The following is an 18494-nucleotide window of genomic DNA, read 5'->3' on the forward strand; positions in this document are numbered from 1 at the left end:
AACCAAGAAATACCCTTTAAGATAAGTGTTTTAGCCAAAAACAAACTGGTTAAGCCAACATATTCCATTATACCATTATATTCCCCAATTTACACCTTCACCCCATATCTGATTTTCAATACAAGTGGTAGCTAAGCACTGGCAAAAGAGCAAAGTGTCTCAATCATCAGGACGACTAATTTACGGAAATTGCTTGATGGATTTGACTGATTGATTGAATAATTTTGGTATTCTTGTGGCTGTATTTACACACACGCAGACACTCGCTCATCCATCTGGCTTGTTTGTCGGTGTGTGTGTTTTGTGTTCGTGAGTTGTTTGGATGTCTTCATTAAGCATCAAGTTATATCCTGGCAATGTGCAAACGTCGCACAAAACGTGCCACAGGCGCAGGAATGTCAGCTTCAAATGGATGTGCGTGAGTGCGACATCACCGTGCAGCTACAGTGAGCACTCGACATGTGAAAAACCACATATTAAGTATCTAAATGAAATTCTTGCTAATTAACCAAATTTATATAAATATACAGAACAAATAGTTTTATTAAAATTTATAAGCCTAATCAAAAAATTGGGCAAAAAATAAATAATTTTTGTTTTTCTTCCAAGAAATATCTCCTGTATCCCTTAACGTATGTGTTTTATGTGTATTGGTATGTTTGAACATAATTTCCGCAATGGAATGTCCCAACGTGGCATAAAAGGAGCGAGCAGGACAGAAGTAAAGAGAGAAGGAGATAGCGAGTGGGAGACACTAGTCATATGTCACAATGTGTCCACATCCCAGCCGACAGGTGACAAAAAACTGCACCGAAAATAATATAACTTGACAAACAATACAACAACAATACGATAAACAATACCACAAAATCTGTAGCTTTAAAAGGGTCATTTTTAATGTGGTTTATTAACATAAACTCAACATAAAGTTGTTGACCACATTAGTACACACATTATTTTTAAGAGTTTACGACAAAATACTTTAGTAAAAAAAAACCTACAATATTTCAAAATTAGTATTCAATGGGTTAAGTTATGGTTGACTTTAATTAAGAGTAAGAAATACAACTATGTAAAATACACAAAATATAGGGAATGCTGTTTTTTTGTGTATTCTAGTTGACTTCAAATGAGCATCTCTTCTCTGTGTGCAATTTGAAAGGGATAATTGAAGTCCGAAACTTGTGATTATTTTTTTTTTTTGCCGGACCCTTAGCAATTACGGATTGAATTTCGCGCAGTGTGGCCTGTCGCAAACTTCTAGTTTGCGTTGAGTTTAGAGGCATGCCGCAGCTGAATGTTGGCACTCGCTGGAATTGTTTTCCGTCAGCCGCTGGCACGTGACTTTCGTCATTCACTTGATGACATTTCATTTCACTCGTGTTCTCATTTTAAAAGCCCCGCTCAGAACAAGACACCCTTCTGCTCCTCGTTTGCTCCTCCTTCGCCCTGTAGAGCATTCTTTTCTGGCTTTTCCCAAATATATTCCCTCGTCCCCACCGTCCATCGTCCTTTTCCATCTAACTTTAATGACAGTCCCTGGAGAATCGAGCGATTTACGAGCGCAATCTTTACAGCCAAAAAAAATGAAAAGTTGAAATGGCAAAAACCAGAAAAAGACACGAGCGACCAGATGAAAACAGTGGGAGCGAGGATGCATCATAATTGAATAATCCAAAATTTTATCAATGCAAATTTTCGGTTTAAAGATCTGTTCTTGGCCACAACAAAATGGCAACAAAGGCGTTAGATAAAGGGTACAACAAAGATATGACACAAAAAATACTTAAAATAAAAAATACTTAAATGTAGCGAAAGTTTTGTGGGAAAAATATGCACACACACACACACACACACACACACACACACATACACACAAAAAATAACATAAAAACTTCACAACTTCCTTGGCAGCGAAAAAGTTTAACCAGAAACTCTGGCAAAGAAAAATCATTTGCTTGAGGCCATAAAGCAATGCAAAATACGCGGCAAGAGCTTTTCTTCCAACTTTCCGCCTGCAATCTAGTTTTCCTTTCCTCTTTCTTCGTCTGTGCCGCTTAATCTTTGAGAATTTATTTTGCCAAATCACAGCACTTTGGGCCAACTAACTCGATTACTTACGTACCCTAGAATTTTTGTAATATCATTGGAGCACGATTTTTGAACTGATCTTTGAAAAGGTTTGTAGCCAAATGAATCTTAAGGTAAGAATCATTGACAAACTAATATTAAAAAATAAACCAATTCCATAAAAAAAAACCTTACATTATTAGTTGGTGAAGAAAACCTTTTAAAATAAGTTGTGTTTATATCCTATCTTAATTTAACTGTATGGAGCTTTAACTTTATATTTTATTACTTTAAGGAGCAACCTTTGCCAGTTTATTTTCCGAAAAAAGGAACTCCAAGCCCAGCATACCCTTTGTTATTTAATTGTTAAAGGGTATTTTTGGAAAAACAATCTAACTATTTGCATTAAGGTGCCAGCGGCTGCTGTAACTGGGGGGCGTTTTTGGTGAGCGGGCGTGGCATCATCACAAAATATGAATTCAAATTCTTCTCAATTTTTCGCTGAAAGGACAAAGATTAAATAAGAAAAATATGAAAATAAAACGTAAGCTGCAAACCTTTAAATAAATTGAATGCAACTACGGGAAAAAACCCGAAAGAATATTTTTTATTGTACAAAAAAGTGAAGAGAATGAAAGTTTGCAAGCGGAGAACAATAATTTTTCTTTCCATTATCCTTTCTTTTTGGTTTTTATTTCTGCTTATGTTGCAAATTCCAAAGTGTCCTGCAATTTGGCGCTGCATTTGCTTTCTTTAACTAGCTATGTTTAACCCCCTGCTGACCCTGTGCTTTTGACAATGATACTGGTCAAAAGCGAAACGGTCAGAATGCTCAAAAACATGGCCATTGGTCAAATACACACACACACACACACACACGAATACCTATACCAATGCCAATTCCCACGCACACATGCACACTGATCCGATTCGAGGGGGGCAACAGCAAAACTGGGTTAGTGTCAGTGCTTCATTGGCGTTGGTTGTTGTCATTGGACTTTTCGTCCATCTGATGACCGCACAGTGGTCAAAAACATAAAAGAAAATTAAAAAAAAAAGTAACATCTAACAAAATTTTAAGGCCTGTATTTATGCTCACAAAAAATAAAAACTAATAAATTTCTTTATTTCATGAAATCCCAAAATATATTTTGTATTTTTAAACTGTATTTTAAGAACATTATGTGCTAATATTGGGGAAAGAAATTCCCTTAGTAGTATGTGGCACGCAGTCACAAAATATTTTGGCAACATTTCATATATATTGAGTCGCAAGGCTACACTGAAGAACACATTTGTCGCGAACTTAAGCTGGGTGAGCATTTTTATAATTCATAAATTTTTTAGATTCTTTTTAAAATAAATTTTGGATAAGAGATCTTAAATTTGCTTATTTTAATATAGTTTTATCTACCATTTGGTAACTAAATCTACCACGTTTCAGATTTGTACCAGCGTTCGGTATTTTTGTTGTATTCTGTTGGTTTTCCACTTGGCCCGGCGATTTTTGACGGCCAACTGAAGTGGTCATTGCTACGCAATGTTGTCCCCCAAATGCCCACACAGAATTCCCCTCCGCTTTTTCCAATTTCCCGCTTTCCTCCTCACTTACTTTCACCTTGGACAAGTGGCTCAGTTGTCTGCGTTTGGCTTTTCAATGCTTCGTTCGATTCATTTTTCATTCCAATTCCCGTCGTAATTTGCATGGGCAAAATGGGATGGGCGAATTGGGGTGGGAAAACTGGGAGGCGATGGGTGATTTTTAGGGGCGGAGATTAGCAGGGAAGGGCGGTCAAATGGTTGAACACAATTCGATTATTAGCTGCCAACATGTGTAGAACATGAAAAGCAAAACAAGGCAACACAACAAAAAGGCAAAACAAACGTAGTGAACAGAAGAAATAATGAAAAGAAAGGAAAGTCGATGGCGGGAAAATCACCTCCGATGGACATTCTAACCCCAAGGCTATTGGCTATTCGAGAGGAAATTCTGAACTTGAATTATTAATTACGACTTGAAAGACTATGAACTATGTGAATAGAAAAATAAAAAAAATTTTCGGATATTTCTAATAAAAGAAGAATGTGTTTTGGAATTTATAAATTTAAGATTCTACAATTACTTTCATTTACTCTGTCATTCCAGCTAAATTTTTTCAAATTTCCGATAAATAAGAATAAATTAAAGGGAAAATTTAGGCGAAACAAAATATATTTTTGTATATTTCCTCAACTTATTTAAAACAATTTGGTGTTGATTAAGGTGCAAAGTGCAAAGTTAAGCATACCCAACCATGAACACATCTGCGCACTTTAGTTAAACATATCCTTTAGTTTGCCATTTCCCGCCATCAGAAAGGTGGTAGCATCATCAATTGCTAGTTAACTTACCTGCAATGAGAAATAATCGGAAAAGAACAATGAATAAAACATCAGAGGCAAACAAGGCGTTGAAGTAAGCCAACGAGAAACAAGAAAGTTAAATTGCAACAGATTGTTTTTCCTCACATTTTTCGCTCTGTTGCCCCTTTGTATCAGCAAGGAAAATTGCAATTCTTAAGCTACCTTTTTCATACGAGTGGGGTATGTAAATGTCTTCATTTGTCTTCATTTCACCCCTCAACCAGCCTTTTGCAGGTACTCGTGTAATCACATATTCACCTGCACAATATTTGCACACAATTTTGCAGTCCCCTCACAAATGGAAATCATTGTCTCAGAGATTGAGGTATGTATATCCATCTTCAGCTCGTAAATGGAAATTAAAGTCAATAAAATGAAATCTGGGTTCAAGTTCTCATTCAAATAAATGAGGAGCACTCTTATCCGTTATCCTACTGCAACTTAATCCTTTTCAGTTCGATTGGCATTTTCAAAGTGAGATTTACATTTTAATTAAGCACAAATACTTGTCAAATGTTATAGTTTAACTGACTAACTTATTAAAGCCTGAACATGAGTCATATTGAGTCGCAATGCGACATTGAAAAAAAAATAATTGTCATGAATTGGAAAGCTTAGAATTTGTAATTATTTTTTTTTTTTATAAATTCAATTAATATATTAATTAGTTACGGAGTCCTAAAAAGCAATTAGGATATAAAATACTTAGAAAAAGTTGATACCACTTCATAGATATGTTTATATCTTAAATTCAAGGTTAGAAGTATTTCAATGTCAAGGGGTTTAATTTTTTTCCCCCATTTTGTAGTGTTTTTGCAGCAATTGCAATTTGTTTAGGCGCATCGCCTTAGTCAAGGTCGACCGTTTTCCACGATTCTATACGTATCTACTTCCAGTTGACACGGGCTTTTGAGCCGTTAAGGCGTAAAGCAATGGGCACAGGACCTTCCCCTTTTGCCCCCCTCCCCCTCCCTGCACTGCGCGAAAAGAGGGGTAACTATGGCCAACCACGTAATGGCAATTGTACAAGAGAAGGAGCCAAGTGAGCGTAATAAACGCCAAGATTAAGATCACATTCACTGGTGGATAAGTTGGAGGGTTTAGATGGCTTTAGAGAGGGATTAGTTGAGAGCTTCGAAAGTGCGATTTACGGGGGGTTTTTTGGGAGCTATTTGGGTGGTATTTGGTGGGTACTTGAGAGGTTGGAACCTGACACCTCTTTTAGTTTAGTTCTCTTGTTTTTTTTTTTTTGTTTTTGTTGTTGTCACGTGCTTGTTTAGGAAATCGGCTCAATATCGCCGCAGCCAGTTTATACTTTTTCAGAGTGTGTTAGGCGAACATTTCCAAACAAATTGTCCGAAAGTAAATCGAGATACGGAAATATATTAATAGTTTTCCTGTTCAATACAATCATTGCTTTATAATAATAAATTTTTTATTTTGCATCTAAAAGCATTTTATGGGACTTATTTGTTTTAAAATGTGTTTGCAGGAAATACTGAAAAATTTGTTATTTGTTGAACGAGTAATTTTAAAACAAGCTAAAATTTTAACATTCCTTCTTTCACAAAACTAAAACCAATATTATAGTATTTATTTAACACCCATGGGTTTAACCCTATCTTAATTTGGGTGTATATCAGTGAGGCATTTAATAAATTCTTGACCAAAAAGGGTCAAGCATTTAAAATAGATACTCCAATTTGGGTTCACACCTTGAGCACCGCCGTTTAACCCCCGACAGGTGGGCAGACAGACAGGCAGCCTTTAACCCTTGACTCACCTTGACCACTTGGTTTCGCTTCTCGTAATCAATCGAACCGCTGGAGGCGTTGTACTTGACCCCGCCGAAGGGCAAAGGTGGAGTGTCCACCAATGGCGAGGGCGAATCCCCGGAAGAAGTGGGGGAATCACCGGAAGAAGGCCGAGGGGTAAAAGTTGGCGGTGCGGGTGGAGGAGTAGATGATGGAAGAGGCATGCCTTCCGACGACTCCTTCAAGTGATTATCCCGGACTTTAACCTTACTGCCACCAACAACTGCCGATATCTTGGGCAGTTCCAGTGGCTCATGCTCCTGTCCCTGCTCCTTTTTTCCCTGCTCCTTTTGCATTTGCTCCTCCTCATCCTCTTTGCTGGCATTCAACTTTAGATAAACATTTCGCGGATGATTGTTCACATAGTTTAGCTCCTTGATCTGGTTCTCATTGTTGCTGACACTATCGCTGGCCACCTTCTCGTTCAATCGGATTATGTTCGAGAGATTTATGTTATTGATCAGGGTTATTCCGGTGATCCCCACCAGCACGATCACAAAACAAATTCCGGCTATCAACAGAAGCGGTGTGGTTTTCGACGTTTTTGGGCACATTTTCGTTTTGATTTCTTTGATTTCTTTGCTTTTGTGTTTTGATTTTAATTTATTTTTTCATATTTAGAAAGTTTACATCCTATTCTATTGTAGACATATTTTAATTTTAGAGCCAACAGTTCCAAAAGGGGTTTTACAATTTCAAATATATAAATGAAATGTATACAATTGTTAAGAAAAATGGGCATCTGAGGATCTTTGTTTTTAAAGAAAAGTGTCTTTAAGATCAGGCATTCTTAATATCCGAAATTTTTTAAAACTTTTACAGAAAAGAATGCATTATATTTCCTATAAACTTTTCTAACGTTTTTAATACAGAATACTTGGCAGAATTTTCCCCAGTTTTCGTTCCAAGATAGTCCATTTGACAACCATTTCTGTTTCGGTACAGTTACCTTAATTATTTCTAACGTTTAAATACCAATCATTGACAGAATATACCCAAGTTTTCATCCCAAGACTGTCCATTTGACAACCTTTTTGCTGTTTTGTTAAAGATACCTTTAATTCCCCTTTGTATTTACAGCACTTGAAGCAATCTCCTTTCCGTTTGCCTTTCCATAAGTACTTCGCCAGCAGAGCAATATAAAAGTTGACAAGGTTTTATTGCATTCTTTCGTGAGTTTTTTTTGCCTTTTTTTTTGTCACAGCAGCAAAAACCAAAAGGACATCCTGGCTAACAAACACAAAGTACGGGAATTTCCTCGAATAAAAAGCACAACAAATAAAATGTTTTAACGCTGGAAGATGAGAAACTTTTAAGGTGAGAACTGGACCCTTGTAATGTCTAAGTATATTGTCTTTTTTTTCTGCAACTCGTTTTTCCTTCAACTTGTCCCGCATTGGTAGCTTTTCTATTCGCCATGCATATTATGAAATTGCCAAGTTTTGTTTGAGCCGCACGACTGCACTTCAAATTCGAATAATCAATGGAGAAAATGGGAAAAAGGGGGCATGGTTTTGGGAATGGTGGAGAATTTCGGGGGTGGAACATTGAGGAAAGCGAAGGTCAAGACATCTGGGCCAGAATATTGAAAGCAATGTATGCTCTCATAAAGAGCAGATCAACTCACAACTCAAGGTCTAGACAGCATATAAAACCAAACTAGATCATATCAGATCAATCCGATAACAGCCTATTCAGTTGTTTTTTCTATTCAATTTTGTTTTCCCCGCTAACCTCTTCATGTGGGAATTCATACGGCGACTGTTTTAATTGAATTCATATCAATTCAGCGCACGCCAATCAACAATTGCTAAAGTATACACTGTAGTTTGTTAAGTCAGTTGCCTAAAAGAGTATAAATGGCTGATAACGGAATCAATCAAGAAACAAAAAGTATGACGACTTTGAGTCAGTTTCTTTTACAAAGAAAAATATAATAAAAATATATATATGACTATTTATATATATATATATATATGAATTACAAAAAAAAAAAAATTGAATTAAAAAAAATGAAAAATTTTAGTTAATTATAGTACAAATTTGAATTCAATTTTCAATTGATTAAAAATTTTAAGAAAGACTATTATTTTTATATTTAAATCAAAGCGAAAAATATTTAAATTGAGTAAAAACAAGAAAGAAAGCAAACTTCGGCAAGCCGAAGTTCATATACCCTTGCAGCTATTGCAAGAATTAAACATTTTTGAAAACATTAAAATTATGATTTACTTTCGTATATGTTTAAAAACATTGAAGCTATGATGATTTGCAGCTCAATTATTTGATAGTTATTTTATATATTTTTATTATTTCTAAGGGAGCTATATGATATAGACGTCCGATTTTGATAAAATTTAAACCATAATTCTGAAATATTTAACCATTGCTATATGTCGAAGAACTAAACAAAAAATTAAAAAACAGAAAAGTTATAATTTTTTTCATTTATTTTTCCGATTGTTCCTATGAGAGCTATATGATATAGTCGTCCGACTTTGATGAAATTTAAACCGTAAATCGGAAATATTTAACCATTACTAAATGTCGAAGAACTAAACAAAAAAATAAAAAACAGAAAAGTTATAATTTTTTTTCATTTATTTTTCCGATTGTTCCTATGGGAGCTATATGATATAGTCGTCCGACTTTGATGAAATTTAAACCGTAAATCGGAAATATGTAACCATTACTAAATGTCGAAGAACTAAACAAAAAATTGAAAAACAGCAAAGTTATAATTTTTTTCATTTATTTTTCCGATTGTTCCTATGGGAGCTATATGCTATAGTCGTCCGATTTTGATGAAATTTATACCGTAAATCGGAAATATTTAACCATTACTAAATGTCGAAGAACTAAACAAAAAATTAAAAAACAGCAAAGTTATAATTTTTTTTCATTTATTTTTCCGATTGTTCCTATGGGAGCTATATGCTATAGTCGTCCGATCCGGCTCGTTCCGACTTATATACTACCTGCAATAGAAAGACAACTTTTGGGAAAGTTTCATGCAGATAGCTTTAAAACTGAGAGACTAGTTTGCATATAAACGGACGGACAGACGGACAGACGGACAGACGGACGGACAGACGGACATGGCTAGATCGACTCGCCTAGTGATGCTGATCAAGAATATATATACTTTATAGGGTCGGAGATGTCTCCTTCACTGCGTTGCAAACTTCTGACTGAAATTATAATACCCTCTGCAAGGGTATAAATATTTGTTATACAATTTGGAAAATTTTCTTACAACTTTTCTATAAATAATACGCAAATTGTTTGAGCTTTTATAGTGTTAATGCCCATATATCATGGAAATAATGGGACTCTTGCCATAATGAAAATTGTGGATGAACGATGGGAGAATCTTTCGCTGAGAATCTTTTAAAGAATCTCCCACATAGCACCCATATATTCTCTTTAATTTTGAGTGTTTATTTTGCTTTTGGCAACTGCAGCTAGTTAGGGAAAAGCACATTGAGAGATGCGTTTAAATATAGAGTGAAAAGGGGCGAAAGGGGGGTGGCGTCATGGGAAGTAGGAGGTGGGGGGGGTTGGAAGGGAGAGTCGACTCAAGGACAAGCTTGCTAGGCAGTTGGCAATTAAAAGAAACACGAAATGAAAATAAAACATAAACACAACAAAGTGACACACAAACACACGCACACACATATGGAGTGGTTTTTCCTGAGAGAGGGGAGGGGAGAAGAGTGGGGTTGGGTTGGATGGTTAGTTGGGCGGTGTGGAAAACCTGAGGCTGCACAAAAACAACAAGTCAGGAGAAAAAAAAAACGTGTCAAGCGCAACGGCGGCACTGGGCGAGCGAAGAACGAAGCCAAAGCCTCGGGGGTCTCTAAACCTATTTCCACCCAAGCCACCCACTTCTATTGCCACCCAACCCCACCTTCAGCCGCATTTTCCACGCGTTGCACCTGGCTGAGGAAATGAGCCAGGAGGGCCAACATTTCCATTGCAGTTTGTTGGAAAGTTGTGACAAAAAGCTGTCGTCCATTTAGCTTTCTCAATCAATCTGATTCTTTGGGATCCACAAAATATTGAGTTTCCCCATACCTTCTCAATTTTTTAGGCATTTCTATTAATAATCATATAGACATTGGAATGCCACAAGCACAAAGACCTTTTGATAAGCCCAACTTTATACTTATAAAATTGGCCTATTTCTCTTTTTGGTTTTAATTTAAAATTTTTAAGCTCTGTACTCAATTATTTAGTTTATGAATTACTCGTCTTTGTATACATATTTTTTTTGTGTATATATATATATATATATTTTTGTGACTATTCAAAATTCCTTAATATTTTAATTAAAACCTAAGCTCGAGAAATATTTTTCTTTATACAAATTCAAATATTATAACTTTTGATGGACATCCTTACATCATTAATTTTTACAAGTTTTTAAGCCTTTATCTAAATTTATAATATTTAATATTTAATTATTTTAATATTACCAAAAATTAGTATTTTAATCGTTAAAATTCTCATCGTTCGATAACATTTGTAAGTATATTTCGATATCTTCTTATTTAGGTTAACTATTTAGTTTTGACCTTTTCGTTATCATTTTAATTTTCTTTCTAGCTACTTATAATTCACTTTTAATTACTCTTCAGCTGTTTAACCCACTTTATTTGTTTGGCGTCAACAATTTGTCCAGTTGTATTTATATTAATGGCGAATTAAGGTGACAAAGCGATTAATACTAGAAATATGAAGTGCATGTAAGTAGATGTTAAAAAAATACTTCCACTTCTTATTTTTTGCATTAGTCGCCTTTTTTATGATGCTCTTGATAAATAGCATAAACATATTCTAACACTGTTTTCCATTTTAATAACCTAATTCCATCTCCATATCGCACATCTTCTAATCTCACTTCAGATACTCGCACTTTTGAGGTATTTAATCACCTTCTGGCACCTTTCGCCCTCCTGTTTTCTCTGGATTATTTCAATCCAACCCAAGAACACCCCCAAGTCGAAATCATCCCACCACCCTTCCCACTTTATTTTACCCACTTGGAACTGTTGCTCGTGCTCCGAAAATTTCTATTTATTTTCGGTTATAACCAAAAATTTAATTGAAACCTCAATTGGTTCGCTCGAGAGTCCACTATTTCAGGGTTGGCACTTTCGTGACACATTTTATTTATAACTAAACGAATTTCTTGCTGCTCCGATATGGCTAATAGCTTGTCTTCTATTTGTTTTTATTTGTATTTTGTGTTGTGTCGTGTGTGTGTGTGTGTGTGAGTGAGGATAGATGTCTCCTATATATTTTTTTTCGGAATTTTTTCGCGCGTGAACGAGGCGGCAGAAGTCGAAAACAGAACGAACCGAATGCGGTGACTGAGGCTACACCAATGGGCCAGAGCCAGCCCAACAAAAAAGACCAGAAAAAAATAACACAGGAGCCGAAAGCCAAGAGCCGAGCCGCAAAACGGGCATACGAGCGAATTGCTAAGGCCAGAGATGGTGTCTTGGCAATTTTTCTTGGCTTTTGAGGACAAAAATCGACAAAGGTTTCTGAAATATTTTTTTTTTCTATTTTAAACATCATAGTGTTCACAGTTTAATACTTAAAGCTATCTAAGTTTAAAGTATATTCTACCCACATGACAAATTTTACATCGATCATAATAAGTAAGACAGTCACAGACCGTTTCTTAATTACTCCTTAGTAAATTCGTTTTAGGAAAGCGACAAAAGGCTCTGCTTAAACATTTTAACTGTTATCAAGAAGTTTTTTAACTTTGTTAATTAAATATTCTGTACCAAAAATGTAAAGTTATGTCAGTTAAACGTCACCCAGCAATCCCCAAACATTTTTAAAATGGGATTGTTGTTATTATTTAAAAAACGATTAATTATTTATTTTCTTTCAAAATGCATTTGCTAACTTTCTTTTTCAAAACGTAAGTTAAACGCTAGTTTGAAATACGAGTTATATATCTTAAAGCAAATACTTTTAGCTTGTAATTTAAAAATAATTGTCATTTGTTTTAACACTATTATGGTCTAAAAAAAATAGAAAAAAAATTAATAGAAGTTACAGTGATTCCAATTAGAAAAGGGGGCAAAAAAAGTTGAAAATTTTTTTTATATCATGAAATGATGCGGGATGACTAATAAATGATTTGTAGCTATATTCAAAATGACAGCACTGACGGGGTTAAACGAAAGGCAGAGCGACGAAAGCTAACGACAAACGACGAAATCGACGAAGTGCATCAAAAAACGAAGAGATGCTGAGTGAGAGCGGGAAACGGAACGGCAACAGGCGGAACGGAACGAGTTGAAATGGAACGGAACACACGCACACACCCGCAACCACACGCATTGTAATGCGCAACAATTTGGCAATGGAGAAATTTCAGAAAAGCTCCAACCAAAAAGCTAAACTGGGGGCGGTAAAACGAAAGGGGAGGAAGTATTTAACGGTAGAAAGCGAAGCCACATGGTCGCTGTATTTAAATTAATAAATCAAACAAATAACACAGAAATAAGTTAACGTTGCAATGTAATTTGGTAATTGTAGCCAACAAAATAAGGTCAGACAATGGAAATAGTCAAGATCGTTTTTTTTTTAACTAAGTTGTCCTAAAACTAAACTATTTTTACATGAATTTTAAACTGTTGGGCATGGCAAATTTCTTACTTTCGGTATATTTGATTATGAAAAAATTAATACAAACCAATTACAAATCATAGTTCCATAAAGAAAAAACATTTCAGAGAAAATGAATATAAAAAAGTATAATGGCTTAATGTGGCAATTTTATGACCATTAATGGACAGCGATTAATTGCCTCACAAAAAATGTATAATAATTTCGGGTGCTAATTGCAAATTGATGATAAAAGGAAACATGTGCGCGTCTGCTCCACTTGCATTTTAATCATGTTTAATTTATGACTGCAAATGGGAACGACAAAGAACACCCTATACGAAAGTCAGGGCCATTAAAAAAACCCCCGCAGCACTCGGGTATATAAAAAACACGATAATTTTGAAAATTTATAGGCGCCTAGCTGACTTATTTAACAAAATGGGTTGTAAATTTCATACACATAAAGAACATTTAGCTTAGGAAAGCAGTGTAAAAAGGGGGTGAAACTCAGCAGGAAAATGCAAATCATAAAAACGTGTTAAGTATACGCCCTGTATGCATGAGATTAGGAAAAAAAAAAAAAGAGGAGGGGTGCTAAATGGCACAAAATTTGTAAAGAAATTGGCAAAGCTGCGACTAATTAGGAAAAGTAACTGGGTTAAAGTCTTTTTGGCTTTTATTTTACCAGACCCTGGGTTCCTAACGTTAATTTCATTTTCTTGAATTGCTCTTATATGTTTTTTGCTGCTTCTTGAAGTGAAAATGTTATGAAAATGAATGAGATTCCTTGAAATAATGTTAAATGAGAGTTGAGGAGAAAGGTGAAACAGGGCAAGCTATTAAAATATGTATATTCTTGGATTTAGAGAGATTATTTTATTGAAACTATTTATGAGGCCGACACAAAAAATATATTTTATAATTTTTGGATTTACCAAATGTATAAATATTGGAATGCTTTTTAAAGGTATCGCAATTGTAGCCCTCATACTAATGCCAGCAACTGTTGATTCCTTCGCAAAACTCTTTAATGTGCGCTACAAATTATTTGTTACCTCCCTGTTCAAATACCGCCTCTTTGGGGATTTCCTTCAGGCATTTCACTGCCTGCAGGATGTGTCCCTTACCGCTCACCTCTCACCTCTCACCTTTCACGGCTGTCATCTTCTTGCATGGCTGAAAAATGTGCTCCACTAATTCCCTGTCAACTTGGTTAATGTCCTTGCCCCGCCTCTCTTTGTATTGTTTTGTTCGCCTTCTGCCAACATAAATTAATTCGCCTGCATTCCTTTCTCCGCCTTTGTCTTGGCATTTTCATAACAATAACTTATTTGGCCATAAGCCTCTCTAAGTAAGTTACTAACTGGGTAAGTAAGTAAGTAAGTAAACAAGTAAGTAAGTAAGTGAGTGCGCGGTAGAAATTTAGCACTTGTCGCTGGCAAAACAACAATAGAATTCGGTTGCAGAGTGTCAAAATACGCAAAGTAAAACAATAAATAACCATATCTGTGAATATTCTTTAAAGAACAATATTCCAATTGTTATGTCTTTATGTTTAACAACAGCGAGGCTATGATAATTTTCCGCTAAAACATTCGATTGTGCCTGTGGCATCGTTGTCCGATTTTAATAAAATTAAAACTAGTTATTTATTATTTATTACACTCAAATAAGAACGCAGTTATTTTTCTTTTTGGTTCTCCATAATTCCCGTTTGCCTTTTCTTTATTTGTGATAATAACCACACGACCAAAGCATTTTTCTAATTAACTCTTCTTTATTATTTTTGCTGTTTTTCCTGTCGGTTCGCATTCTTTTGTCTGCCCAAAGAAATCACGTACAAAGGCAAAGGAGAAAGGACAACGCGGCGAAGGATTGGGATTTGCATTGTGTTTTGTTACAAGCATTTGACGCCTTCAAAAAAATATCTTTCAACACTTTCTATGCCGTGACGGCTTTCTCCGCCTTCCCCGTTTCCTCTAATCGAAAAAAAAAAAACATAATAAAAACATGAAGGGAGGAAAGGGGGAAAGGAGGAAGGGAGGACGGAAAAGATAGAAGCAGTAGCCTGAGGAAGGTAACGATGACAATATTAAAACAGAAAAAACAACCAAAGAAACAAGCTCAAGAGTGACAAAAACAAAAAGGAGAACAACAAAAGCCACTAAGGGGAATTTGTTTACAGAAAAAAAATTAAGAGTAAAAGTACAGGATAAAAAAGAACTTTATACGCTTTGCGGTTACTGAGAATATTTTGTTCACTATAAAAATTGTAAAATAATTCAAATCAGTTTATATCAAATTATTATTTTGGAAAATCATTTTTTTTTAATATTTTATTTATTAGGGATAGCAATTTTTTTAATATATTAATTAATATTGATTACTTGAAATGATATATTGATTTTTACTTAATGTTTTAGATTCTTATATTTTTTTTTTTAATTATTAAATGTGAATAGTTACTAAACAAGGAATCTCTCATGGAGCTAATAAGTTCAAATTCATCTTACCCTAACAATATATGATTTATTATTAATTTTCTTAAGCCCAAGAACTAAAGTCCGTTAAGCTTTCTACTGCAACATAAATGGAATATTCTCTACAAAAGCGCCTTAATGCATAGAAAGAGAGGGCAGGAATAATGAAGAGAGAGACGGCAATAGCGACTCGGTCCTGACCCAAACGCATTAATCCATTTACGAGTAATAACGAAAGTGGACAATGACAATAACCCACCGAGGACTCCCCAAAGTGGGCGTGGTCTTGGCTCGGGTGCATTGCAGTTAAATTAACCTCATCGTCGCTTTTCCCCATCCATGAATAAAATAAGGGAACCATTGAGTGTTTAACTTTAAGGCCTGTCGTCACTCTCAACGTCTGATACTGTTTTATAGAATATTTACTGGGCGACACATATAGTATGAATATGTGTTGAAAATATTTATGAATATTCAAGTGATAGAGGCTGGCAAAAGAGTGACCTTTATGGACATCAACACACATCAACGTGAAAAGGTCAGCTAGACGAAAATAAATAAATACAGAAAGGAAAGATGATGTGATGTAAACCACACTATCTGTCACAGCCAATGAATTTCAATGAAGACAGCTAATTTATATACGTTTCAAAGAACAAAATGCATAAATTGACAATAATTAAAATACTTTACTTATAATAGTTTAAAATTTTATCACACGAGGACGGTTAAGTTAAATTAGATTAAGTAAGTAAGATGAAAAAAGTTTCTAACAAATAGCAATTTAAAAAAAAAATAGTAAAATCAACTCAAAATACAAATTACATCGTTGTTTGTTTTTTAAACTAAAAAAAATGGGACATTTATAAATAAACAAATGCATTTAATATACCACTAAACTTTTAAAGAACTTAATTTATAGTGCCATTACATACGAAGTAAATGAATAGCGGCTGGTAAAAAAATATATATATGTATTTCCCATTTTTAGGAAGTCACTGCAGTGCACTTTCTTTTGCCATTTATTTTTTATACATTTTCCCAGCTATATGTAATTGCGTGTGTGTGTCTGGTGCAGAACATTACACACACACTCGTACATTAAATTTATGGGCTCGAGTTGGACGCAAAAAAAAAAAAAAAAAAAAAAAGAAAAGAAAAGAAAAGAGAGTAAAAAGCACAAAATGAAAATAAAATAAGACTCTTTACAACAAAAGGCACTAAACATTATGCCCACTTTGCGGCCACGCCTCCCAGGGGGAGGCAAAAGAGGCGGGCCGGCTGCCATCAACATGAAAAAAATTGCCCGAACTGCGACCAAAAGTAAGCGATAAAAACCAAAGCCAACGAAATAAAGGATATTAACCAATACACAATATAAAATATTTTTTAGCTTTACACAAGAGTGCACAATAATCCAAAAAAAAATATATATATACTTAAAATAACTTAAAACTAATAAATACATTTATTAAATCACATCAAAGCTTTCAAAGAAAAATATACATAACATAGAGGTCTACATGGTTTTAAAGGTTTTAAAAATCGATTAAATATAAATAAAATACAATTTGAAAAATATTTTATTTCTTGCCGTTTATGGATATATTTACCCCTAATTGGTGCTCGTTTTGGATCAACCAATAAAAATCAATTATTATGCAATAAGCTCATTAGGAGCAGGGGACATCGGGGGTTTGGCCTCCACTTTATTAGCCTCATTAAACGCACTCGAAAAGCGCAAAACTCTCACCTTACTATTGGCACACCCCCTCCCCTCTCCCTCCGCCTCCGTCTCCTTTTTACCACACACTTTTTCCACTTTCCACAGAGGACGGGGGAAAAATTCTGGAAATGAAATGAAATGGTGCTCGTGATTTCGATTACGGTTACGGTGGTTATGACTGCCGAGGGGGTGAAACTTTTGCCACAAGGTTCGTTAAACGCAGTTGCAGATCTAATTACTGCAGCAAATGCAGCAAATGTACTACAAGCAACAGCATCGAAAAATCCCGGTTACACTGGGAGAAATTGTAGCAAATTATCACTAAGATTTACAGATATTTTTACACTGTTATTTGCCATTTTTTAAAATGGAATCTTTAAACTTACAAACTTATGTTTAACATACTGTATACAAAATAGGGCAAATTTTTGAAAATATTATACATTTTTAGTTCTTTCATTGCATCACAGTGCTGGTCAAGTAATAAGAAACTCAAAACGAGATCATACGCAAATGGAGGTCGCCAAACCGCCATCGATGTGCTAATTGTACCATTCCCACTATTTTCGCCCGCGAATATTTGTTTTTTTTTTGCGATTTATCTGCTAATTGAAATCTTTGTAGCAAAAAATAAAAATACGTATATACGAATGTTGAAAATAAGTAAGGGGAAAAAGTAGAGCACAGATCGGCTTAAAATCGGCGGGGAAACTTTTGAACCTACAGCTCTGATTAAAGCTGATTATCTCTGGCAATTATGCGAGCGTTGAATTGAGTTTAAATGTTGCCCATACAAATCTCAGTTGATTTATAAGTTGGACCGATTGGGGTTAAATGCTTTAGCTTATTCTTAGGGTAAATGGAAGAAATTATGCAAAATTTTCTGGCCACCTAATTGGAGAAAAAAAACGTGCCACTTTAATTGGGTAACATGTGAATAAAATTAATTTACAAATTTTAAATTGTGTATGCCATATTAAGTTAGTGTATGGTAGATGGATAATCTAAGCTACCATTAAAATTCAATTTAATATCGATATGTTTTTCGTAACAACCCATAATTTCCCCTCATATTATCCACCTAAATCTTTCGCTTGCCATTTTTCCTCTCAAATTCCTGGGCTAAAAGGCAGTTAACCAATTTGGACATTAAATCTCGTCATTCAATCGGCGAATCTGCGGCGAAGAGGGGGGGGTCAAAGGGGGTCAAGGCGGGTGGTGGTCAAAGGGCGGGGCAAACTGTGAAGGGACCATCGATTGAATTGCCATTTGCATGCGAGTGTGTGTGTGTGTGTGTATGTGGATATGACATTATCGCAAAATGGCCGCCAATAATCATAATTCATGGACATTGTTTGCGAGAAT

At 35.1% G+C, this 18494-nt stretch overlaps 1 protein-coding gene across 5 annotated transcripts in view; it reads right to left on the reverse strand.

Moving 5' to 3' along the window:
* LOC108137644 (mannosyl-oligosaccharide alpha-1,2-mannosidase IA) overlaps window positions 1–18494 on the reverse strand; it is a 67724-nt gene that overhangs the window by 7730 nt on the left and 41500 nt on the right. The window contains exons 1-2 of one of the 5 annotated variants that reach the window (XM_017259469.2): window positions 11333–11674; window positions 6257–6925 (exon numbers count right to left, since the gene is read on the reverse strand). The exons of the other annotated variants lie outside the window; for them this stretch is intronic. Coding sequence (XP_017114958.1) covers window positions 6257–6841 — 585 coding nt within the window. The 5' untranslated portion in view covers window positions 6842–6925; window positions 11333–11674. Of the gene's footprint in view, window positions 1–6256; window positions 6926–11332; window positions 11675–18494 lie in introns of those variants that run through there. 5 annotated transcript variants of the gene reach the window in all.

This window comes from Drosophila elegans, unplaced genomic scaffold (assembly GCF_018152505.1).
Source record: "Drosophila elegans isolate 14027-0461.03 unplaced genomic scaffold, ASM1815250v1 contig_149, whole genome shotgun sequence".
Taxonomy (NCBI): domain Eukaryota; kingdom Metazoa; phylum Arthropoda; class Insecta; order Diptera; family Drosophilidae; genus Drosophila; species Drosophila elegans.